We start from the raw sequence: 26,457 nt of genomic DNA, 5'->3' as shown, positions 1-26,457 counted from the left end.
CTGGTGCCCACTGTGTCCTAAGCTCAGGCAGGATATTGCCACCATCCCATCCCCAGCTGGAATTTTCTTAAGAACAGGACACAAAAGCTGCAATATTTAGTCAATGGAGCACCTCTAATCTAGAGGCTGTTTCGTTTTGCACAGGCAAGCATAAGGCGTTAAGCAGTTAAACCACTGCTCTAGAAATAATGATGCATATAAATGAAGAGCTATTTAGCTAACAGATGATGAAGCCTGCAGCTGTTTATATTTAAGGTTATTAAATAAACTCTTCCTCTTGCTCTCATATGTTATATTCCCAATGAACTAGGATCCCAAACAGCCTCAGAAATTGCACTGTCAAATCTACTTGCCAAGCTTAACTTGGGTGGCAGCAGAGCATGGCCATGTGGACTGCAGAGAAGCAGCACAAGACCAGAGATAACTGCATAGCCCCAGTTGCAGGGGCATTGAGGCATGGGCAGTGCACCATGGGCAGACCTTACACCCTTCTCTCCTTTACAGATGAATCCAATGGAGTACTGCTGCAGTGTAAAGGAGGGCCCCGCCCCACGCAATCCCTTGCTCACTTTCTGACAGCCAGTGGGACCACCAAAAGCTCACCCCTTCACAGAAAGCCTTTAGGCCCAGCTGCGGAGCAATAATGTTGGAGGAAGGGTGATGGCAGCCAGCATTTGCTGCTCACAGGCAACCGACTGCAGGACAGGAGGACCATCGTCGTACTACCAATTCTCCGCCTAAAAGCACACATAGCCATGGGCTGGCAGAAAGGACTTATCTCACACACCATTGTGCCTCTGCTTTCCACTGAGCTTTGGCACCTTGTTCAACTTTGCTACACTGACTGTACTTACAGGGTTAGTTTGTGTCACTAGAAGAGAGAAATACAGAGGCTGAGGGTCACAAAAACACTGTCCTGTGCCACTGACACTCACTACCATGACTGTCAAGAAAAAAACCCCACGGTTTTCATTTTCACCAACACACTGTGTAAAAAAATCAGGTGTCCCTGAAGCTCTAGCACTTCAAGAACAACCAAGCTTACAGTGAGAAACCACTTGAATTTTCAGGAGCAAATAGCTGGCTTTCATTGAGGTTTACAGGTTGGGGGGTAGAAATTGTTTTTTAAAAAATAAATAGACTATGTTGTGGAGGCAAAACAGCCTTGGAAAATCAGCCTCAATTCATGAAGCATGAAATCCATACACGGATAGTGAGGGGAATGTACAGATCAGTATTTTCTGAGAAAGCAGACCAGGATTATTCTGACTGACAAATTTTTCTGCAACTCTGACCAAACAGACAAAAACTCCATGTGGCTATTCTTATAGTTCATTCCCGAATCATGGCATTACTAGAAACAAGAGATCATTAATTTACTGGACCCAAAACAGTTCAGTGTTTTGGGACTTGCAAGGCCTCTGAAAACTTCTCAATAAAAAGACACCAAACAGCAGCAGAACTCTGCATAGTAGATCTGAAGCCTACAGACAAAAAACTCCCTTTTCTGGTTTTCCTCACTGTGCAAGGTGTTAATCCACAGATCTTTGCTCAGAGGCCAGCTGAAAAACACAGCATTAGCACTAACACAAACTGGCAATTTCTCCTCCTCAGAAAACCCTATAAAGCAACCAGAACTTCTCCCCTACTTGTGCAAAGACACATTATTTCTCCAGTGGCCAGTGAACTTGTATTTCAGGACCTGTGTTTTGTTCAATCCACTCAGCAAGTATCGGTTACCTACATCTCAAGATCACTTGTTCTCCTCTAGTTGACAGAGTATCTAAACCTGGCACTGCAAAGACAGTAAGACCACTTAAGATCCCTCTTCACAGATCAATAATGAGACCGAAAAATTAACCAAGTCCTCCACAGTGGTTGAAGATGAATTGCCATCACCTTCAATACCTGCCTGTATCCCATAGTGAGCAACAGGTTCTTGTTATGACTCTTCCAATACACCTAGCACATTTATTGTTACCCATCTGCATGTCTCCTTCGCTCAGCACCATGTGAGTCCTGGACACCAATTTAACACAGCTAGGGCCAGCATAATTCCTCTACCAGAAGAGCCTGGGTAGACACTGTGGCAAGGTCAACTCTATGCTTGGACACCAATGGCCAAAGTACTGAAGGAAACAAGAAACCCATCCATACCATGTGTGCTGTGAGGTCTGCTGGGATAAATCACTGCTTGTAATGTTTTAGTCACTCTGTGTTAACCACAAGGAAGTGAAGAGGAGGGCATTCCACAAAGAGAACTATAACACAAGGAGAATATTCATTAACAGATTTATTTTTTTCTTTCCATAATCCTAGAATAACTGAGGTATCTACATTTCCTGCTGAAAGTAGTAAAAAAAATAAAAAATTAAAATAAGCAGCGGGGAAGCCCTAGATGCTGTTAGCCTGTTCTCTGCTCCTTGATGGTGTTTAAAAAACGTCCATCTTGCTGAGTTCTGGGCCAAATCAATGGGTTAACATTATCAGACACATCGTCAGCTAGCAAAACTTTTGGAATTGCTTTTCCTTTCTATAAGCAAACTTGTAGAAAAGTTCAAGCTACTATTAAATGTTACAGTTCAGCAGTTTTAAGGCACTTTTTCAAATGTATCTTTGAGAAGCAATTCTCAGTTTCTTCAAGAGCAAAGAGCGGTACCAGCACATACTTATTAGCCTAATTATTAACAGAAATTATCATCACCAAGTATCCAGAAAATAGGCTGAAACATGCCTTTCAGCCAGTGAATTAAAAGCACTTAACAGAATCACATTCTCCTGTACCAGTCTTCCATGAATACGTGGCCTTCAAACTTTTACGATGGCTTTTCCAATATTTTCTCCCCTTAACATTCCAATGAAAGCCCCTGGCATGTTCTCAAATCCTTCAGTGACTTGTTCATGGTACTTCAGTTTTCCCTGTTGAAAGTAAGAAAGGAAATTGCTGAGTTTTCATTCACCAGCTGAACAGTTTTTACCATCTTTGGAAGACTAGACTGCAAACAAATGTTCTCCAGCTTGCATGTTTTATCTGAAATAAGCAAGTTGGCAGCACCAGGGTAACTTTGCCAGATGAGGTAGGCTGTTTTGATGATCTGCTTTTACTGCAAGATGTTCTGCTTGGAGTTCTAACAGGGAGCAGAGAGAAGTCACTGCTATATACATACCAGGACAGATTTAGTGCTACTTGGTCTCCAAGAAATGGACAGATTAGGGATTATTTCCCCAAAGCCAGGCCTGTCTCTATCCATAAGGAAGTACGAAATTGCAAATCCAAGTGACTATAAGCTGAGTCATCCCAAACCCTTGTGTTTGTAAAAGCTGAAGCCACTTAACCTTTAGCATTCATAATCACAAGCTTTTCACAGCCATCAACCAAGTTTTAAACTCAGCCTTCATACAGTAAATTAAAATTCAAGAAATTCCCTTTTAAGACCCTTTAAAGCCCAGCTCCCAATTCCATAGAAACATCCACTCTTGCCAGTAATTTCAGCACAACACTACAATGGAAATCCTTGCTCATATTACAAATGAAAGGAGACTTTTGAATTAGAAACAGAGGAATTATTCTAAATAGGAAACTCTTAATTGACAGAAAAGTGTTTTGAATTACTCTGGAAGCATCCTTTTTCAAGTGTATATGTATTACAGAATATATCCAAATCTACAGGCTAACATCACAGGTCTCAACAAAGCAGAAGGGATCAGGACTGTTCACTATGGTTTGAACATCCCTGAAAAGCTCTAAGATCCACTCAGGTAGAAGAAAAGCATCACACTGGGACTGCACCTCAACAGCTACGACACGGCAAAAGACTTCTGGCAAAGAGGGAAGATATGGTGTGAGTACACCTTACAGAAAACTACCCATTCCTCCCTTACCTCCATGACCCATTTTAGCAGTGCCTTCAGACCTTCCTCCCTGCGGTTATCCCAGCGGGACACAAGAAACCCTTCCATTTGAAGTTCTTTGAAGATCATTGGAACCTGCACATAAGGCCCTGCAAGAGAAAAGAATCAGCAAACCACCTGCAGTATCAGCATAATTTGAAATAAGACTCAAGGCACAAAGAGAGCTCTTAGCTAGTATAGACTACTGAACTACTTTGTTCCCATCAGAAGCAATTGCTCTTTTTTACAAACAGAATTTCCAGGACAAAAGACCAAGGATTCATGGTCAGCCACACAGAGAAAAATAGGCTCCATCTGTAAAGCTGTGGGGCTAAGCACACAACACATCTGAAACAGTTTTATTCAGTTTCACCTGAATCCTGGATATACTGTTTTGACAGCTTGTTTGATAGCCTGCCAAGCTGTCATGCTCTTCATAAATCTCAAAAAGTTATACACATTAAAAAACAGTTCCTTCCAATCATTATAATGTGTGACTGTCAAAAGTCTGTCCCATTTTCAAAGTGATCTGGGAGTCCAAAGCTAGTCAGTCAAAGAGAAATCAGACCTCTAAGTTCTTCTAGAAGGCAAATCTGGAGAACTTAGTGCTATTGAAAGTTAGTATTCATCTCAGCCACATTTCCTAGCAGTTTCACCAGCAGCTGAAACGTTATAGGAAAAAAAAACCTAGCCCTAAGCGGCCTCATCCAAAAACTGAGGGAAATTCATTCTCTCATCTAAAAGTAGGTACTGTGTAAATGGCATCATGCCACCACACCTGCCTTCTACCAATCGTATCTGCTGAGAGCCCTGACGAATCCTACTTTAAGTAGTTTAGCCTCTCATTTCTAATCAGCTGGAATTATCTATCCGATATGAGTGTGCACAAAGGGGTATGAGTGCATGTACACATAAGGAGTGTGCTCAAGCTTCCTCTGTGCCAGAGCAGCAGCCAAACACCCAAATGTACTCATGTACATACACACAAATGGCATACAGAAACATCCCAAAAAGATCTCAAGAGTCTCTCATTAAGTCTTTCTCTCTGCAATCACGAAACATGAAATAAATTTAGGCACAAGAAAGCAGGTACACACCTTTCTGAGACAGAGAGTCATTGTACTGAGAGATGGCTCCACAGACTGCAATCCTCCCATATTGCTTCATCTGGTTAATAGCAATACTGGCAAACTCTCCACCCACCTACAAGGACCAGAGGCACGTGCAGCATTAGAGACAGTGTTTGGCATTGACTGTTAAAACCTGCCAACCTTGCATTGTTGCCCCAATTGGTTAAATCAAGGTGTGGAGAGATGAGTTCCACTACTCTAGAGGCTCAGTGGATGCAGAAACACTTTCACTTAGGCAACACCTACAAGGACTCAATCTCACTCTTCTAAAAATTAATTATGAATACAGTGAATCGGTTTAATTCTTAATCTGTTTCACAAAGCTTGGTTTGGAAGTGCCTGGCAGGACTTGCCCTTAGAACCCTCCTCCTAAGGGGCATGTCCAGGGGCACTATGAAGCACCTCTGCTTTCCTCACACCAGTATGCAGTTCTACTTCTTCATATTATGGTGATGTCAGGTCTTTAACAATTCTCTTCTCCTAAGTAGATTAGCACTCTGCTGAGAACTTTTTAATGGAGAAAAATTTACTGCTAGCTGTGAGAGAGAAATTGCAAGTGAGAAGGAAGGGAAAAAATGTGACCATAAATTTAAGACCTTAGCATCACAGGACAGTGCAGCCACCTGGACCACATAATGTGGAGCCACCCATGCTCACTTCCCTTCCAGCAACAGCAGAGGTCTGCCTGTGGTCCAAGCAAGGTCCAGGGATGGACTGCAGTTCACTCTGTTCAGTATCAGTTAAATGTTCATTGTGACCCTCACCTCCCCAAAATGTGCCATACTTTCCAGTAAGCAAAAGCTTCTCTCTCTCCATTCTCAAACACTGCCAACAATCCAGCTTTGCCTTTTGATCTTTGTTCTTTCTGTTAGTGTCCAAGTCAGCCACAGAAATAGGTGTGGGAGGGGAAAAGGAAAGCAGTAAGCTCTTACGGAGACCATTTCTCAATTAGATGGAACTCAATATCAAGTTCCTGGTGTTGTCTTCAATTAGATGTATGCAATATTGAGATCCTGCTACAGTTTAAGGAAAGTGACAGTCTGCTCAAGGTAAGGCACTCTCTCTGTACTCACATTGTCGAAGAAACAGTCATAGCCATCAGGAGAGGCTTTACGCAGTGCTTCATCCAAAGATGTAACAGTCTTGTAATTAAAGACTTCATCAAAGCCTATTTTTTTCAGATAGGCAACCTTGTCATCTGAGCCAGCACAGCCAACCACTTTGCAGCCCTACATGGAAAGGAGAAAAACATTTCTAAACATCCCATCACAACACAGGCTGATGCTCCGAGAGTGGTCTGCGGAGGGCTCAGTTTTGAAGTCAGGCTATCATCACCATATAAGTTCCTGAGCTCTAGGCAAACATTCAACTAGCTTTGCAACATCTTCAGGAGCTTGTCCCATGTCAAGACCTTACTGTAGTCTCACCATTCTGACCATTCATGGCCTTCCTGCCGTTTCCCAGGTGAAGCATCTGAGGAGCAAGTATGAGCCACTCACTCCGATTTTAGCAAGCTGGCCCACCACAGAGCCCACAGCACCAGCTGCAGCATTAACTAGCACTGTCTCTCCTGGCTTCATCTTGCAGACCTCCAGCAGACCGAAATACGCACTGAGGCTGTGAAGAAAAAAAAAAAGAATGCTCAGTGAGGAATAAAAAATGCCAGACAAAATGATGTGACTCGACCACATTGAAGCAAAATAGTTTTCCTCATCCTTTATGAAATACAAAATTTAACCCAAAAATTGTTAATTTGGCTTTTTTACAGCCATCCTAGAAAAAAAAAAACAGATGCACTACTGGGAAACAGGATGCAGCAGCAGAATTCTGCCTTAGGTAACAATAGCTTTCCTTGTGCTCACTATCCGAAAGCAGAAACACAGACATAACTCTGTAACTCAGTTACATCCTGGAAGAAAGAGTAAACCCAAGCTAGACAGAGGTCAGTAGACAGATGGTTTCTATCACATAGAGGCAAAGATTAAATAATACTTACCACGAATCAAAGCTGGCAGAGGAAGAAAAAGCAGTGGCAAAACCTTGCTGAAATAAAAGGCACATGCTGCTGAAGACTACTGCATACAGCTATGGCTACAGGGTGAACAGTATTCTGTAGGAACCATTAAAGTTTAGCTCAGGCATGTTCGACTCATCATATAAATACTGTATGACATCAGGCTCTGCAAGCTCCCTGAAGTAAAGTGATCATCTGGTCCAGTATCCCAACAAACTTTTCTTTAAACCTCTAAATTCAAGCTTAGAGCTTCCCACTGGGTGTGAACTGAATCTATCTAGCAGCTCCCTGGAAAAAACATGCATTTTGCCTCATGTCAAAATGAAATCTGAGAAATTCTAAATCACTCACAATGTTACAATAATTTTTAAAGTCTTCACTGTCAACAGGACTGACCAAGTCCTAATTTCCCATACAAACTACAGATAAAGAGACAAGAAATATGAGAGGATGACTGAGACAATACAGATTCTGAAGTACACCAGCTTTGTCTGCTGCAGCCCAATTTAAAGGCACTGCATGATATGACAACTGTCTTCTGCCACTTTGGGAGCAATTCTGGAAATACGGTGATAGCAGAAGAGCCCAGTTAGCAAAAGGAGTTGAGTCCAGGTGCCAGTGAAGTTTGAGACTTCACTAAGGTTAATCCAGATTGAACTGGATTCTTTCCAGCCTCTTCCTATCTTATTACAACTTCTACCTTATTACAACAACTATAATCTTCAAGGCGAATCTCCTCTGATCTTGAGGATGGGCCAGGCTTCAGGCCCTCTACAGGGTAAGTTCATCTGGAAGAACACCTGTGTTTTACCAGGGTGAGCAGACAACATACTGGTAGAACAAGACAAGTGAAAAAGGTTATACAGATAAACAGAAATATTCTGCCCAGTAAAATCCAGGGGACATCTGCCTTTGGATCTAGAAACTCACCCCGGCATGCCAACTGTCCCCAGAGCCAGAGATTTGGGGAGTGATTCTGGCCAGCTAGAAGGAAGGAGTTGCAGGTCTTTCCCATCAGAGATGAAATGAGTTCTCCATCCACTTCCAGCCACAACAAAGGTCCCTACTGTGAAAGCAGGATTCTTGCTTTCTACAATCCTGTTTAAAAGAAAAAAAAAACAAACTAGCCTGTTAGAGACAAACCATTACTGCCTTGTCCCTTCTTCATTCCTGTTGCTCTGTGATAATAAGAGCAAGAAAATAAATATTTCACACCCTGGACATTTAGCCCACAGGCACTGATGCTGTAGGCATCTCATGTCTTTCCTGACATATCTATAATTTCTCATCGCCAGGCATATACTGGGCAAGTTGATTCTAGGCTCTGTCCTGCCTAGAAACAACAAATCCAATGTTCCCACATGGATGCAGACTTTTTTTTTTACTAGCACCAGTCTGGTATGAATTCAGATTAGGCTTCTGTGAGCTAGAAGGCCAGAGAAGAAGATGCCAGGATTAAAGGGTGGAAAAGCAATATGTCACAGATAAGCTGTAACAAGTAGTTCCCTTCTCAGACAACTTGTACCTTATTTAAAGACTGAAGATCATTAAGATAGAACCTCCTAGGTTAACAAAACCAGACAGAGAGCAGTATTTAATAACAGGGAGAAGTTCACACTTGCTGTGCCTCTATGCGAAATGAAAATGCAGCTTTCTTAGCCCAACAAGAAAACTACATTGGGAAGGTAAGCAGAATATTGCAAATAGTAGGCCTTCTGTTCAGCAGACTCTGTTAATTTATCACAGCCAGGTAATCTATTAAAGAAACACAGCCCTCAGTGTTCCTGCAGACACAAGAGTCAAAGGCCACTAATATTCCTGTGCAGCAACTTAGAGGTAGCACAGGAAGAACAAGCTGACAAAGGGAAACGTTTGTAGCTAAATCACGACAAGCTTGGGAAAGGATGGATTTAAGGTTAGAAACCCCTTTCACTGGAGCTGTATCTTACATGATATTAAAGTATTCCTAGCTGGAGTTGATAGCATGCATGGTTTGGGGCATGCAGTTAAAAGCACAGCAGATTTTAAAAGTTGAAGTTGACACTTAGGGCAAGGACAATGGTTGCTCCTTCATACCTCTGCCTGTAAAAATTTCTTTTGGAAACATTGCCAGAAATAACATCGAGATTGTATCAGAGGCCTAAAAGACGGATAAGAGGAGGGGGAAAAAAAAAAAAAAAGAGGAATTCCTAGAGGAAAACAACATTCCAACCAATTACAGATAAGAATACAGTTGCAGAAGTACGCAGACTGATGTCAAGAATAGCTAATGCAGGCTGCAGGTGTCTGGAATGTCAGTACATTCCTTCTAGATCTGCCATGTGTATGGTGAACAAGAACTGAAGATCTTACCTGGCAACCTGTGTGCCTATCATTATGTCTCCTTCCTTCATGCGTGTTCGACTGTAAGGTCTGTAACACAGGCAGAAAGATGGCTTACTGCAAAGACCTTTAACGATGTCCCAGATATACTATGAAGCAGTAGCTCCTGTCTGACCCAGAAAGAGAGCATAAACAGTGATGTTGAAGGGATCGCAAAAACCTTGTAATCGTAGTGACATAACTGGGTGTCTTTCATAGCCAGGCAGTTCAGCTTTCCATCTTGACTGAGTACTGGGCTACAGCGTTGGGAATGCGATAGCACTAGTCTTCACAGCATGGTTCACCACTACATGAAGGCTGAGTCTCCAAAGAACTCTCTCTCACAAAGTCCACAAGGCATCTTCAAACCACCCAACCTTCCTGTGCTTGTACTACCATCTATTAACACCTGCAGATCAACAATTTCCTACTTAGAATAATGTGTCCATAAGTACAAGGTTGCTAAGATAAGTGAAGCAGCTACTACAAAAGGGCTGTGGTCTCATCTGAGCCCACTGCATTCCAGAGGAAAAGACTCAACAAGAAACAACAGCAGAGTCCAAGAGAAGTATAGGGCTGCAGCATTTTTATCCTAACACCTGGCTAAATCTGGTACAGCTCTATTTTAGGAGTCTTGTAATTTACACACATTTTATAAGAAGCGGACAAAGGCATCTGGGACTCTGGCAACAGCGACTGCTCCCAGTACATGTTCTTTTGAGGTTTAAGTGGGAAGTGGGAGATCAAATAAGGTTTCTCAGCCAGCAATTTAAAAAGAAGATTAAGATATACCTCATGTAAGGATCAACACTGAGAAACACTGATTCAAGCAGCAACTCTGCAACAAAAGACAAAGCAAATTCGTGAGCACTACCAGTGCAGTAAAGGATGGTTTCCACAAGCCAGACTTTCAACAAAAGCTATAGGAATTCCTGACAGCTCAAAACCCCACATCTCTTTGACCATTAGGAAAAAACTAACATAAATGATTATTACATTCATTAGATTTGTCTAGATTATCACTGTGCTGTTACAAATGATCCTTTTTGCAGTGTCTCTTCAGGAGGCTAGCTTCTTTTCAACGTTGTTTTGCTCTACTTGCCTCCTCTCTCCATAGAAGGCTCATGTAGTCAGACCCCCCTAAGCAAAACATGAGCTTACTTTCGACTCACCTAGAAAATGCCTTACAATGATTCAACCACCAGAGGGCGGTAAGAAACCTTGGCCCAGCTGAAATACAAACATGACTTTGCTGCCCTTGAACAGAAAGCACTAGGCTATCTTTTCCAGGTAGCCTAATGCACCTTACTGTCTCTAATGCCACTAGTTCTTGTGAAATATATTGTTAAACAAATTTTAACTTACATTCTGAGTCACACAGCAGTTTTAGTTGTTCATATGCACCTAATAATACTTTTCATTTGCCTGTGCTGCATTGGTGTAGCTAGTGCACATTTAAAATATATTCAGATATAAATATTCTCCAATTACTCAGAGTGAGCAGAAAGAATAGTCAAGGCCATGTAACATAACATTAACAAGAAAGGCCATCTCCTTTAAAAGTGTTATTCTAGTATGAAGTTACACCTCTTCTTCCTGCAGGGACTAAAACGGAAAGGAAGAAATGACTCCATGCTGTTGAATACCCCCAGACACGAAATTTTGGAGTGTGTCTGAACACTATAGAATGCTAAGTACACATGCTATGAAAATGCTCAAAAGTATATATGAGAAGAAATCACCTTTCAAACCTTTAAGTTGTAAACATAACTACTATTTTAATGCCATTTCTTTGATGCATCTTCTATCCTGCAGTAAAGTTTATAAACGCCAAATGGTGGGCTGAGGTTCAGGATAGCACAGTATGGATGTCCACATGAAGCCAAAAGTCAAGGTCCATTCTTATATCAACAGTCTTGCACAAAACAAAATATCATATTCCCTAGTCTTTTCCAAACAGAGAAACACAGGAATAAAACATTCTTTGGTTTTTTCTTTTTTTATTGACTCTCTTTTGCTGTCATAGCAGGTCAAATGTAACAGGTAAGCACTGGCAAATAAACACATGTTGAATGTAGACACAAGCCTTGCCTAGTAGTTTCTTAAAATGAAAGACCAGCCTGGATGGACTCCAGCCCCAAGGTCTCCCAGCTGCAGGCTCACTGCCACCTTAATCACCCTGTTCTTCCCAGGCACCATCCACAACACCTTCCCTATCAGCCTGAAAAACTCCAATGAAAACCTACTCCCAGAAGCTACCATTTTCTCCAGCTTTCTCCAAATTATTTTGCAAAATAAACTAGATTAAAACCTTTCACCCGCAGAGCATGTTTGGGCTTTACTGCAGTTACATCATTTACTCTGTGTCATGGTGAAGTTCTCTCTTTCTAAATTAAATGAATTCTCTTTCCTTGTTGCTGTTGGTTTTGAGACCTTATCACTGCAATTTCCCTCTAGTAAGCTTCATTTGCAAACACATTCAGATACCTTTGCCGTCATGCACCACATGTGACTAGGCAGTGTGAGACTATGAAAGGCATGCTGCAGGTGCTGCGTGCTGGAGTTAGGAGAGCTCAGCCTTACTGTTTCTAAGGGTATCATCAGAAGGCAACACATCTTAAAACCCAAGAAACCCATCAGTATACATGTTCTCGAGTAACTGCCCTTCTCTGCTAAGGTGTGTGGTTTGCCACAAGCTGTGCCAATCCATTTTCAAAAGTCCAAGCCAGAGAAACATACAAATAGTTCTACAGATGCACAGCCATTCGTCAGCTACCAGTCAACTTCCAGGAAAATTAATGACACGTGAGGTTCCACTTACCTCCATCCTTCAGATTTGGCAGCTCTATCTTTTTCAGATCAAAGTCGCTGTTTTTGGGGGGACCCTCAAAATGCTTCTTCAGAACCCATGCCTTAGCAGTCACCATCCTGTGCAACAACACAGCCAAAGAGCGTCTGTCAAATAGATGCCCAGCAGTGCTGGGGGCTGATTTAGTCTTTATGAAGTGGAAAAGTATCCTCATAATGTGCCGTCACACAGCACACGCTCTACTTGTATCTTGAAGCAATACTGCTGGATCAAGAAGCTGGATCAAGAAAATACCTGAAGAGCCTGAGCAACCCAGAGCTTCCCGTGACCTGCCAAACCTCCAGGCCTACAGGTAGCAAGTTCTGATGTGGGAAGTCAACCCTAGCAAGATGTATGACTCTCACTCTAAAGAAACTAAGAGGGAAAACCTACTAGTTTAAGGAGAAAAAAATCCTGGAAGGACAAAAAAAAAACCCAAAACCACAAACACACTCTTTTGCTCCATTTACACGGGGTAAGTACTAAAACTAAGCTTTTACGAGCTTGAAAGAAGGTGCAATTGAGAAATACAAAGGTAAAAAAAAGACATCTTTCCGTAACATCCCGAATGTTCCTCATCCCAGGGCTTGGAACTGGCACACACCACCACCAGAATTTTCTATACAAGATGGAAACAAACAAATTACTTGCATTTGTTTTACCCTCACAGCCCCTTTTTCCTTCCTATGAGCAAGCATATCAACAAGAACAAAGAAAGAGAAGTTTATACTTAGAATTAGGCAGGTGGGAACATCTGTCTTCTGCTGACAAGGCCAGTCAATAGCCTCTGCACCCAACTCAGTTGGTGGCAGGACTAAAAGGCGAAGACATCCGCTTTTATCGACAGAGCAAGTACCGCCCTCAGTACACTTCCCCAGAAGCAAGTGTAAACCCTCAGAACACCTGGCACAGGGCACTCCAACATGATTCACCTTTCTCCTATTAAGATTTGAGATCCTCCTTACAGACCACTCCAACTGAGTACCCAGCCAGTTGCAAAGCAAAGTTCTGCAATACGCAAGCTGAATATACAAGCCCCATGGTCGTAGAAACCACAAAATTCTGCAGTCCAAAACTCTCCTCCAGAGCAGGAGTTTCTTCAAATCACATTTTACCAGTCCAGGTCTAAAACTCTTAAGAGTTCTGACACTGATGATAAAGCATCTAATTAAGAATGAATGTAAAATTCATCATTCAGTCCATCATTTAATACAGCCAACGATCCTTACGTACACCACTGTCACAGGGAACATTACCATGATATTTACATAGTGAAATGCCTGCAGATTCTAAAAAGACACCTGTACCCACGTATGTGCTCTGAATTCTTCACTATTCCCACTGCAATTAGCAAAGTATCAGCGCTAGTGCAGCTATGCATGCTGTGTGATCTCTGTGCCTTCTAGAGCCAACTTAAGAAAGAGTAGCAAGCTTCGGCGTTTTGTCTCTGCAGTGCTGCTATACAGCAACACAGGGAGAAAACAAGCAAGTTTCTGTAGCAAGGCAGAAAACAAGCAAGTCAAGGACTGACTTCAGCTTTTATTTTTCTTGTGAAAAGTAGAATGTGAAGGATGGCAACTGTAAAGCAACCAATATGTAGCAGCATGCTTAATTACAGAACACTTGAAGGCAAAAGAACTAATTAGGAACAGAGACCTGAGAAAAAAAAAAACAATCAACTTTCTCTTAAAGACACCCAAGCAAGCATCAGGAGAACAGGGCAATCAATCGTGAAAACAAAAGCAACCAGACCTAAAAGCTCACTAGCACTCAGCAACCTTCTATAATGAACCAAGGATATTCTTGGTTCCTCGATGAGAAATAGATGTTGTCCAAAAGTCAGATTCATTACCTGGCATGCAAATAGCCAATCTCACACACCAAGTTGAGACACTGATTTTAATAAAACAGAGTTAATCAAGTCTGAGTGCTCAGTGGGTTTCACAGATCTTAGCACCTCTGAGAAAAGCCCCTGTACTCAATTTATTACAAAAAAGTTATAGGTGATGTTTTCATGCATGCCCAGTGAGCAGAGGATGTCCTTCTGGAGGGGCGATTTCTTATGTTCCTGATTAATGTAGTCCACTCCTAATGCAGATAACCAGGATGTTCTATATAAGATCTTCTGGGTCCTTTATTCTCTAATTAGTACAAGGCCCAGATGTGCAGGACATACTCTACCAGATTCTCTGGGTGCTTTGTTCTTTTAATTAGCACAAAGTTTGCCATTTCATTTTATTTAATATTAGCAGGTGTTAGTCTATTCTGTTGTTTGCTTATCATGCTGTTTAGAACAGCACCCTCTTTTGCAACGTAAACATAGCACATGTGAGAGGTTCCTCCATCAGGAGCATGCACTGGAGAAATCACCTGCACCAGGGCAGACACATCTTTCACAAAATGAAAGGAGTATCATCAAGCTGCATTTGGCACCTGACGTCCCAATATTTCTCCATAACAAAAAAAAAATGTCGAAGGCATGTGGCGCTCCCCTGGCATTTCCATCCACGCCTATCTGTACTTTTCATTAACAAAAGATATTACAACACTGCAGCAACTACCAAGCAAACTCAGAAAGGAGCTTACAGGAGCAAAAAGTAAGTTCAGAGTAATAACAAACTGATCATGTTCACTTGCTTATACCCCACAAGAGGTGTTTGTCCCAGCACTGTGTCCTACATTCAGGCACAGGCACCCAAGTACTCCAACAAGGAATGAACGACGACAAGGGATGCTGACCAGGCTAGCAGCCACGTGCTGATGTGTCATCTGTACCCCACGGAGCAGAGCGTTAAACATTCAGAAACCCTTTGTCTCCCATCCTGTCCCACCTCTTTAGAGTCACCAGTATTGACTTCCTGCTTTTCTCTCTTTTGTTCTGTGTGCCTCAAGGCTTCAGCCTTGTTCTATACATTTCCATCGCCATCTCTTAATAACTTAATTCTTCACTTTTGTCTGAGTTGAAGAATATGCTGTCCTTCGGTTAAGGCTGTCCTTTGTTTTCCCTATCTGGTCCTCTAATAAGCTGCACAAAGATGTGCTGTAATCCCGATGATTTGCAAATCTAAGTGCCATCAGTATTGGCCATATATATCTCTTTTCTGCTGTTCCTTCTGGTGCTGCCACATTCAGAGCAATTTACACCAATCTTCACATTCACATAAAAAAAATCTACTTTCTGCGATACACAGATGATATTAAAAAATGCTGGCAAAGCAAGCATCCTTTATCAGGCCTGGCCAACATGCCAGAGTGATCATCACTCACATGCAATGAGACAAAGTTTAGTTACAGAATATATTTCCCACTTACATGCATATGTATGAATTTCCCCAGAAATCTTACGCATATTCTATTAATTTCCAAGGTCTAATTCTAATTTCATGAAACTTTGCAACAGTCAAAACTTTTGCTAACTTGGAGCTGGCTCCAGCTCTCTGCTGACCTTGGCTTTAAGACAGATGAAAACTCCAAACAGACATGAGTACAGAAGAAGAGACATATGTTCAGCACAGACCATACTGAACACAAGGCATCATCAACAGTATCTGAAAACCACCATTTTAGAGGAAACATGCTACCAGAGGGACAATGTCTAACTTTCAAAAAAACACAGTTGCTTAGACAAAACTTAACTGTATTTTAGCTTAAATCAAAATATTCCACTTTGAAGTATTCCAAATATTGTATCACGGATTTTTCAGCAGGGCAACGATCCCTCCTACAAACAATACTGAACAATTAATTTCAGTGACCCATTTTTATTACTTTTATGCCTAGCTTTGGGTTTGGGACAAATTTTCTGGTGTCCATTTCTCACTTTCTACTGGAATCACATTATTGTACCAAATTCAAGGCTAGGAAAGTTTTCCATATGCTGGGGGGAAAAAAAAAAAAAAGAAGAAAGAAAAAAATGCCCCAAACCAAACAAACAGAAAACAGACCACAGGCACATGCTTGATGAATGGATTCACAAACCAATTTCCAGTTTAGCAAACCACAATTACTTTGTATGTTTAGATATAAAATCATAAGAACTGGTACGGACTATGTTGCTTAAGCATATTAAAGAACTCTAAAGCATAAAGGGCAGTGACGCAACATTTGTGGGGTCCAATAAAAGCACTACTGGACTAAGCATATGATAGGTAACATCTCAGCTCCAAGGGCAGTAACCATTGCCCTGTAAAACGGCTTTGTTGTGAGTGGGTTTGAGTGACAAGTTTCTTTTGTGTGTTTTCTGCATAAAGTGTTTCATAGACTACTGTAGTCATCACTGCAAAGAGGCAGCTATGATAAAAACTTGAGAAAGGACAGTCCATGGAGGTGATATGAAGACTTTTAACTTTTAAACTTTTTTAACTTTTAAAAAGTAATTTGTTTCTAGCAAGTCTTATGAAAAATATAAGGTAATGCATTTCTGGCTGATATTCTTACAAAAGAACCATTAAAGCTTAAATTAAGTCCAAGGCAGCATTTGTTTTGTTGGCCTTGAAACCCTCCTTGCCCTCGTCTAGTCCATCAAATTATCAAAGAATCAAGTTCTACATTAATCTCTATCAACTTTTTCCATAAAATCAGACACATAATGGACTTCAGAATCTCACCTTTGTGCACTAACAATACACATAAGAAAGCAAACATCCAGTCTGTGTTCAGACACTGCTGTTGGTGCAAATGGTAGCAGAGCTGCAAGCAAAAGCAAAGCACCTTGACACAGGTTATCACAGCTCAATCTCAAATCAGCATGGGGATGGAGGAAAAAATGGGAGAGAAGAAGGAAGAGGCAAAAACTAGGATCCCATATTAAATACTAACAACTGAAAATGAAGGTCAGGAATACAAGAGAAGACAGAGAAGTCTTAAAAAAATTGAGAGAGTTGGACTCACAGTGGAGTTTTCATTACAGTTGGAGGCTGAGGCGCTGATGATGATACCTGAAATCCATGAAACTTCACACTAAAGCAGAAGAGCTCTCAAGGAAGTATAAGTCAAACCAGCAGAGTTTACATTCCTTAAGTAACCTCACCTAACATTCATATATTGAGTGGTATTGTTTCCTAGCCTAGACTTGCCCAAATCTAACTTTGAAGACAAAACAGTCTTGGAAGCCTGTCAGTTATGAATAAATTGAATTCAAGTTTGGAATTAGCTGAACAATTCATCTTGCTGCAAGTCACAATGAATTTGCAGAAATGACTGTGGTGCTTGATTCCATTTGTCTCCATTCTGAAGCAGGAACAGCTATACACAGCTACACTGTAAGAGAAGGGTATGATTAAAAGCTGAGTAAAGCATAACACACGTAACCAGTTTGTAGATCAGTGCTGAGGAAAAAACTACCCACCACCAAAACAGCAACACTGTTCAGAAAATTATCATCTCACCCAGTCCCTTCTTACACATGCAATTTACGCACCCCCCTGTAGCATTTCAAAGCAATCTGCCAGGAACCAGCATAAGGGACTTCATAAATACTTTAAAAACCAACCAAACAAACACATTTAAAATGACTTCATGACAGTAGCAAATGCCAAGGGGGTCATAATCCAGAGACTACCTTGGGATTCCCCATACATTACAGATTACTGATTACCTCTGAATCTTAGTTAAAACTACCTCTTCCTCCCCTCTGGCTTAGCTACTACAATACTTTCACAGAAATTGTTTTTCTCCTATGGTGAAAAAAAAAAAGGGTAAAACAGAGGTAAAAGCCACAACTTCACTTCTTTATGCAATGCTATCAACCCTTGGAAGAAGGTCAAAGATTGGCGGTGAGTAGTCATCACTCGGCAAAGACTGCCACCCCACGCTTTGTTAGAAGACTGTTAATTCAAACAGAGGTTCAACAGTCCTGAAGAGCAGGTTCACAGGGGGTGGGGGGAAGGGGAAGCCAAGACCTACACTGAAACAGGTCAGCTGTCCTTCAGCTCTCAAAGTGCACATGAAACGAGTATCTTAAGAACTACATCTGATAATAAAGAATAAGAAAGAAGCCCACAGATAGGGAGGAAGACAGGACGCTGAAGGGGACCTGGACTGAAAAATGAACACGAGGATTCTTGAAGGGTGAGCTCTGATTCCCTGGTCACTGTGAGGCACTCTTAAGCTTCTCTCAAGTACCCTTTCTACATCTCCCTTGCTTAAACGTTGATGAGTCCAAGCACATACTGCAACATCAGTAAACGCAAAACTTCATCAAAGCTGTTGAAACTGTTTCACTTCCTACCTTTGCAGTGATGTGCCTGTTACTGCACCACAGACAGAAATGGTTAATTTGCTTGGTTTTACAGCTGCCAAAGAACACCAGTTTTTTAAAAAGCTCCATTAAGCTTAAATTGGTAGAAAACTGTATTTAAATTAAATCCTAAACTTTTGACTACACCAAGCAAGCAATTTTGTTCTAGAGGAAAAAGATAAGAAATCTCAGGGTGGTATCTTATGTTGTGAAGTTACTGCAAGAGCTTCAGGGCTGACTAAGCCTCTCCACTGACTGCTCCTTTCTCTGTTTCTCATTACTTACCTCTGCAAAGGTTAAGCACCTCCTATCCCTTGCGGCGCAGTATAGTGAGACAACCTTGTGTGCTCAGAAGGGAAGTTACAAACACACTTTAGAGCTCCGGCAACCCCTCTGAGGCCCCTTTCTGAATTTCTGTAGTATTACGTGAGCAAATTGAATGGATTTCTGCTCATAACACAAACCACCAGCTTCTCCCTCAAGAAGGAAAGATGCTGTTCCAGCCTATCTAGCGTATCCAAGATATGCCTGTTATCTGTTACCACTTCAATACATCCATATTAAGGAGACTGAGGTGTACAAATGAAAAGATAAAGGGATTGGGGTGGGTGCATCCACGCAAGATGACAACCTAGGGCTCCCATTGCCATGAGAGAAGCCATCCTGAAGTGACACGCAGCCACCAACAGATTTGCCTCCCCACCGCTGGTCACTCACGTAAGCTCTGACTGAGACATTTCCTGTGGTCTGTAAGGGGCAGTGTCCAACCTGCCCTACCAGAGGCCATGCAATACTGGACCTGCTGGTCACCAATGCAAGTGAGCACATTGGTGATGTCAAGACTGGAAGCAGCCTGGGCTGCAGAGATCACGCACTGGTGGAGTTCACAGTCCTGAGGGATATGGGATAGCCAAAGAATAAAGTCAGGACCCTGAATCGCAGGAAAGCAAACTTCTAGCTCTTCACACAGTGAGTCAATAGGACCCCTGGGGAATGATCCTCAGGGACTAAGAAACAGAACAGAGCTGGCAGACCTTTACAGATGCTTTCCACAGAGTGCCAGGGCTCCCCATCCCTAGATGTGAGAAATCAGGAAAGGGAGGCAAGAGGCCAGCAAGAAGTAAATGCACAGGCAGTGGAAGCAGGGACGGGTATCCTGAGAAGAGTGTAGGGACACTGCCTGGTTGTGTGGAGATGGGGTCAGGGGGGTCAAGGCATGGATGAAGCCAAACTTGATAGGGGATGCAAAGAGAAAGCACATCAGCCAGAAAAGGAATGTCAAAGAAAGCGTACCCCCCCCCCGATGAGTAAGACTGGCAAATTAATAACAACAGATGAAGAAAAGGATGAGGTACTCCACAATATTTTTGCCTCTTCACTAGCAACCGCTCCTCCCACATCTCCTAAGTGAATGGACTGCAAGGCAGGAACTGTGGGAGCAAAGCCTATCCCATTGTAAAAGATCAGCTTTGTGACCACCTGAGACCTGAACACACCCAAGTCTATGGTACCTGATACATCCCAAAGTCCAGAAGGAATTGACTGATGCCAAGCCACTCTCCATGATATTTGAAAAGAACAAACTTCAAAAAGAGATTCTTCCTGATGAGGGTGCTGAAACACTGGAACAGGTTGCCCAGAGAAGTTGTGGATGCTTCATCCCAGGAAACATTCAAGGTCAGGTTGGATGGGGCTGTAAGTACTGGGTGGGACGTGGGGGCTGTTCTTAGCCAGCTGCCCCTTCCTCTTGCGGCTTGCGAAGCTCAGCATTTCTCCAAATACACAACACAGAGTTGTCATGGTGAATACCTGAAGAAAGCTTCAAATATTTTTTACACAAGTGGAGATTCGGAAGACAGTCCTTCTCCAGATGCCTGTTTTCTCTGGATAAAGCTCTTCCTATCTGAGAGCCCCAAGCACACACTGATCTGTCACCTTTGTACGGTGAGAGGGGTTGTCAGCCTTTTAAGGTCTTGTTCTCTCCTCCAGGATTCTTCTTTTCAAGGGTTGTAAACTTTAATGGGGATATCAGCTCATGAGAGGTATAGTCTCGAGCACATGTAAACCTTCTATGCCACAAGAAGACTGGAGTATCACCATAGAAAAAAACATCATCTAGCAAGTATTAACTTGTCTAGATTAGGAACGTACTTTAGTCTCATTTATCAACAAAGGTCAGAATTTCTAAATAGCCTGCTTAATATTTGTTCTGGTGTTTAACTTCTGTTCTTGCTTCCCCTCCCTAACTGTAAGAATAGTGAATTGCAGTGTGCTAATCAAACTTTGAATAACTGACTGGATTTGCCAGTTCACCTGCGGTTCCAAACTGCTCAGGAAACTGAGACATAACTTATATTAGTGGATGTCAGATGCTACTGATCGGTGCGAGGAAATCTGCACCTGCTTTAGACTAAGAGAAGCATGTTTTTTTTCACATGAAGAACATTTCAGCAAATAAAGCAGCACAAACACAGCAAAGATTCAGATATAACCTCGTCACTGAAGCAATCTCCCATAGGATCCTTACATCCGAAGCGGTGAGATACATTGGTACATAAATGAGTAAGTCAGAGGACTGAAGGATTGTCCTCAATAGGACAGAACCCAGCTGGAAGCCCATTACTAGTGGCATCCTTTGGGAATCATACTGAGAGCCATAATGTTTGATGTCCTTATAAAATACCTGGCCAGTCTTGACCTGGAAGGATGGAGTCCTTCCCCAGCACCCTGAACCTGGTCCCAGCTGCATCTCTAGCACTGTGTTCTCAGCAACCCTGTAAAATAAAGTCACTATCATACTTGAGCAAATACAGTGTAGGGTTACCAAAACGATGAAGGGACTGGAAAATGTAACTAGGAAAACCGCTTTGTTTGATCTCCAGAAACAAAAAACTATGGGAAGGCTTACTGCTCTACAGTTGCTTAGTAAAACAGTATCAAGAAAATGGAAATCAGCTCATCTGAAGATGATAAGATATGATAAATGTAGTCTGTCAGACTATCTTGTCCAATGACACATGGGAAGTTGTGGAATTCTCTCCTCCCCCAAACCATGAAGAGGTCCAATACTGGAACAAACTGCCTGAAGAGATAGTGAAATCTCCATCTTTCAAAACTGGTACAACTTCAGATATCTGTGAGCAATCTGATCAGTCTGGTCTAGCTTTGCCCATGTGTACACACTGATGACCAAAATCCCTACCAACCTGAATGACTCAAATTATTCTTTGAGTACATAATGGCAACTAGCAGTCTTTATTCATAATTAGCTCTCAGTAAAACAACTCATGCTTATTTGATATGAACAACTGTGAGCATGAACATCTTAATAATTAAATCAATATTAGGAGCAAGCAAAATTATAATTTTGTATTTATTTACTGTTTTGTATTTACTTATTATTTAGCACAGGTTTCTACAGGATACTTCTCAAAGTACCTGACGAACCAGGAAACTCTCACAGGAGATTTACTCGGGATGTACACACCCTAATTTCTTTCACGAGAACTTAGTCCTGAGAAGAAAAAAAAGATCAATTACCTCCTCTGAACCAAGAATGAACAAAACTATAGCATGATTTGAAAAAAAAAAACATGAAACCCCAAATAACAACCCTTACAATATCTGTCTACACAAAAGCTTAGTGTTAAAATTCATCCCATAAAAGAAACAGGTGTTGCTTTACCAGTATAGAACACCATCTTTTATGTATCTGCTGTGACCACATTTTCAGTTGTCAGAGATTCTATTGAGCACACGAGTTCCAACAAACCCACCTCTTTCCGAACTGATAATATAATTAATTCTGGGCCGTATTATCATGTATTTACTAAAATCAAACCCTTTCCCAATTATTAAAAAAAACTGATTTCACAAACCAGTGAAGATAACACTATGTGTTTCATTTGCAGATTATCTGCTTGTGCCTTCAAAGCTATGAAAGGTATCTGCTACGTGTATGGCATAATGAACATTACGGTATAATACATCTAAAAATTCTCCTGTATACGCAGCTGCTAAGAATATCTTTCCTTCTTCAAACCACAAGCTGTATTAACTTTGCATGATAACTGAATGTTATAGGCAGCTGCAACTTCTTTTTTTTTTTTTTAATTCCTTAAACTTGAACACTACCATTAAAATAAAACATTTTACATCAGATTAGGCACGCAACTTTTAGGGCCTATGAGGTCAAAGGTATTACATAAATGCCAAAGAAAGGGCGAAATCATCCCCCTCCTCTCAGGTTATATGCAGACAGAGAACATACAAAGTCATCTTGACAACAGAAAGCCTCTCACATCAGACGTGGTTCTTCTTTATTCACATTTTCTTATTTCAGATGGTAGTTAGCCTGAGCAGAAGAGGGGTAGCTGGGACAGGTACTCAGTGCCAGCTCCATCAGCCACACACTAACTATCATTTTGGCTCCTTGAAGAGCAACTGTGTGCCACCTGCAGCATAGCCCAAGTGTTGCAAAAGATACACTGCTCTAAACATCTTGATAAACAATCAGAATAGACTGACATTTGCTAATATTAAATGAAATACCAGAACTTCTACTAAATAAAAGATCAAAGCAGTCATGTTCTGATGCAAAGAATGTCTCAGACATCTGGACCGAAAAAGGACAAAGTACATCAGGTCTTGTCATCAAGATGGCCAATTTGGCAAAGAAACTTAAGAAACTTGCCTCCAGAAGCAGGCCCCCTGCTCACTAAACACGCATAGTAGGGAACTTGTATGACACAACTATCCACAACTTTTGTAATAAATTGAGCAGGGAAGCTCCTCTCAGAGGTGCTTAATCTGTTGAAAGCCAGAGGCAGCCAGACTTGCGCAACTCTGTAACAAAGTCAATGTCTCAATGTGGTTTGTGAGATTGGCTACTTGCATGTTGCATACCAATCTGACTTTTCCTACAACACATGCAGCCTCCTCCCACAGAAACTTATCATGAACTCATCTTCAGGCAAGAAACATACAAGCACATGCCATAGATCACAAACTTCTGCCAATCAAAAACAATTACAAAATCATTTGGAAAGATTTTCAATTTGCCAAATAAATGTGGCGTTTAGTGATGGCTCTGTAGTTACATGGTGTCAGTCTGATCCTTCTCCATATTTCAAGTTAATTAATCTCAGTATGGTGCCTAGATTTAGCAAGTGAACAGCTGAAGGGACATAAGTGCTTCCTGGCTACAGTACCTCCAGTAGCAGTGCTGTCACAGCAATGCCTTACACAGATCAACTGGTAGCCAATGTAATTCCTGAAGGAAGCAAACACACACAAAAAAGTTCCCTATAATGCAGACCTCCAATCTGAATTACTTCAAACTTTAAAATAACCTCAGGCTATAAACCAGGTAGTTCAGTGCAGCGAGTCTTACAGCAGCTGCCCAATCTCTGTAGTAAGACAATGTCCTGCTGACAGTAAAACAAAGTCCTACAAAATGCTTATGTATTTTTACAGCCTAACTACAGCATTTCAGGAGAGAGTAAATGCATTCAGCCAACTTTGCTTTTCCATGTTGACTGCTGTTCTTCCAATTGATACCAACAATGCTGCCAAATAAACTCTCTACAACTTTTTCTGGAGTTTTAGAGAGCAAGCATCTTTTACCTGGCCTAGGCAACACAAGGGAGTGATCTCCATCAATCGTGTGCAATGAGACAAAAGCTGGTTACAGAACGTATTTCCCACTTACATGCAGATGTATACATTTTTCCAGAAATCTTACGCATATTCTATTACTTTCCAAGGACTAATTTTAGTGTTGTTATGAACTTCACAACAATCAACACTCTTCTAACTTGGAGCCAGCTCCAGCTCTCTGCTTGACGTTGCCTTGATAAAAAGAGATTCCAAACAGAGGTGATTACAGAAAAGACATCTGTTCAGCACGTATCATACTGCACACAAGGAGTTATCATGTTCAAAGAATGAAGTGTGTCTGGGTAAGAAACTGTCTGAAAGAAAACATGCTCTCAGAAGAAGACACATCTGTTCAGCACCGATCTGAAAATGAGACAATACCATCTCCAAAGAATGATCAGTGTCTGGAAAAACAGTTTGAAAGAAAACATGTTATAAGATGGACATTATGTCTAACTTTCAAAAAAATACAATTACTTATGTGAGAAACACGCATCCACTAGTGAAATATGGAAAAGGACAAATTTTTCGAAGCTAAGGCAATAATATTTTTATTTTACAATTCAGCACTGTAACATAAAATGCCCTTCTAAAAAAGGCATAACATCTTACAAAAGCAGTGAGTACATAGGCTAGTTTTACACAAAGAACCGTGTAAGACCTCAAGGAACGTTTATTATTTTAGGCTATCCAACCATGTCTGGAGACTCCCTTCAGGTTACCTCCTGACTTAAAACAGCTACACCTTACAAGAAAAATAAGCATATCAACACATTCTTAATCTGTAAGACAGTGTTTGATTCTTTCAGGTTATCCATGTCTGGAGATTGTCTGCATATTATCTCTTGAGACAAGGCAGATTTATATGACAAGATAATTAAACATACAAACAAGCTATAGAAAAACTTATCAATTAATTCTCACACTTGGATGAAATGTAACTCTGCTTCGGCTTAAATAAAAAATATTCCATTTTTTATCATAGCAGCTACTCTTGTATCACAAGGACACGCCTCCAAATTCTGAATAGGTTCTCCCCCTGCTTGAACGGTAACGCTTCTGTAAACCACAGGCAGGCAGGCAGAAAGAGAGAGGCTGTTTTGGAGACACTCAGGGGGTGGGGCCCATGGAAGCTGGAGGTGTCATAATAGGGGTAGTCTTCTCAGTATTAAATTATGTAAAATGCAGAGTTTTGAAAAGGGGCCACATTTCTAAATACATGTAGATAATCTGTGTTGGTGTTATTCTGCCTTGCTTGCTATCCTGTGGGAAGAAGGGTAGTGTGGACATTTAGATGAGAATCAGAGGTCCAAGAAAAAAAGGAGGGATTTGATACAATATGTGGAATATTTGAAAGTGGACTATTTTAAGTTAAAGCACAGTTCTTTTTTGTCCAAGCAGTTGCAATTTTAAAGTTAAACAGAACACCCCTCTGACAGCATGTTTTCCTTAAAACGGTGTTTTTCAGACAGTGTTTTCCCTGAAAATGATAACACATTGTGGAAGGAGCAATTTGTGCTTATCAGATGCCTCTTCTTCTGCAATCACCTGTCTGGAATCCTAATTCTGAAAGGCAAGATCAGGCAGAGCTGGTGCCGGCTCCAAATTAGCAGCAGTTTTCACTGTTGTGAAGTTTCATAACATTAAAATTGAACCTTGGAAAGTAATAGAACATGCATAATAAATTTCTGGGGAAATTTATACATCTGTGTTTAATCAGGAAATATATTCTGTACCCAGCTTTTTTCTCGCTGCTCAGGATCGATGGAGATAACTCCTGCATGCTGCCCAGCCCTGATAACGGAAGCTTGTTCTCTAAATTCCGAAACAAGTCTTAGAGAGTTTTATTTGCTGGCATTTTCGGTACCAACAAACTCTCATGTTCTGCACGTTTCCTCAGTGTCCGCGGCCGCAGAGGCGAGGCGAGGCGAGGCGAGGCGAGGCGAGGCGAGGCGAGGCGCGGTCCGGTCCAGTCCGGTCCCTCCCCTAGAATGCGCCTCCGCCATTTTCTCCTCTTGGAGGCGGCAGCTCACGGTTTCCCCCTCTCCCGCCATTTTCTCCACTCGCGCACCGGCCCCACCCCTTAGGGCCACCGCCTCCCGCGCCTGCCTGACCTGCGGGAGCGCGCCGAGACGCCCAGGCCCTGTAACTGCGATGATGGAAGGGGCTGCGGGCGCGGGGCGGAGCGGAGACGGGGCGGCGCCTGGGAGACGTGCAAGTGGAGCAGGGGACGGAGCCAGATGAGGCGGTGGCGCGAGGGGGACGGAGCCTGATCAGGGGCGGGCCACGGGAAACCGGGGGCGGGGCCTGCGCGGGA

General features: G+C 41.8%; 1 protein-coding gene across 3 annotated transcripts; it reads right to left on the bottom strand.

Annotated features, from left to right (window-relative positions):
• Positions 1 to 2,275: 2,275 nt before the first annotated feature.
• Positions 2,276 to 26,428, bottom strand: PTGR1 (prostaglandin reductase 1). 3 transcript variants are annotated; one of them, XM_054054958.1, is made up of 10 exons: positions 26,255 to 26,428; positions 12,218 to 12,324; positions 10,189 to 10,234; positions 9,388 to 9,447; positions 7,966 to 8,133; positions 6,521 to 6,638; positions 6,095 to 6,250; positions 4,989 to 5,094; positions 3,883 to 4,001; positions 2,276 to 2,919 (listed from the first exon to the last, which is right to left on the bottom strand). In XM_054054958.1, the coding sequence occupies exons 2-10, from the start codon at positions 12,321 to 12,323 to the stop codon at positions 2,809 to 2,811; spliced, it is 990 nt and encodes a 329-aa protein (XP_053910933.1). In that variant the 5' UTR covers position 12,324; positions 26,255 to 26,428; the 3' UTR covers positions 2,276 to 2,808. The 3 variants fall into 3 exon arrangements, with proteins under 3 accessions (XP_053910933.1, XP_053910935.1, XP_053910936.1); XM_054054960.1 differs by lacking the exon at positions 26,255 to 26,428 and adding an exon at positions 18,768 to 18,784; XM_054054961.1 differs by lacking the exon at positions 10,189 to 10,234.
• Between the last annotated feature and the right edge of the window lie 29 nt (positions 26,429 to 26,457).

This window comes from Cuculus canorus, chromosome Z, assembly GCF_017976375.1.
Source record: "Cuculus canorus isolate bCucCan1 chromosome Z, bCucCan1.pri, whole genome shotgun sequence".
In the NCBI taxonomy this organism is placed as follows: Eukaryota; Metazoa; Chordata; class Aves; order Cuculiformes; family Cuculidae; genus Cuculus; species Cuculus canorus.
This window is presented reverse-complemented; position numbering and strand designations above follow the sequence as displayed.

Excerpts from the sequence above, each read along its gene's own strand:
- PTGR1 (XM_054054958.1), bottom strand. The coding sequence starts at position 12,323 with ATGGTGACTGCTAAGGCATGGGTTCTGAAGAAGCATTTTGAGGGTCCC. Across the intron at positions 8,134-9,387 it reads ATAGGCACACAGGTTGCCAG|GATTGTAGAAAGCAAGAATC; the intron begins GTAAGATCTTCA and ends TCTTTTAAACAG. Across the intron at positions 6,251-6,520 it reads GCCAGCTTGCTAAAATCGGA|GGCTGCAAAGTGGTTGGCTG; the intron begins GTGAGTGGCTCA and ends CTTTCCATGTAG.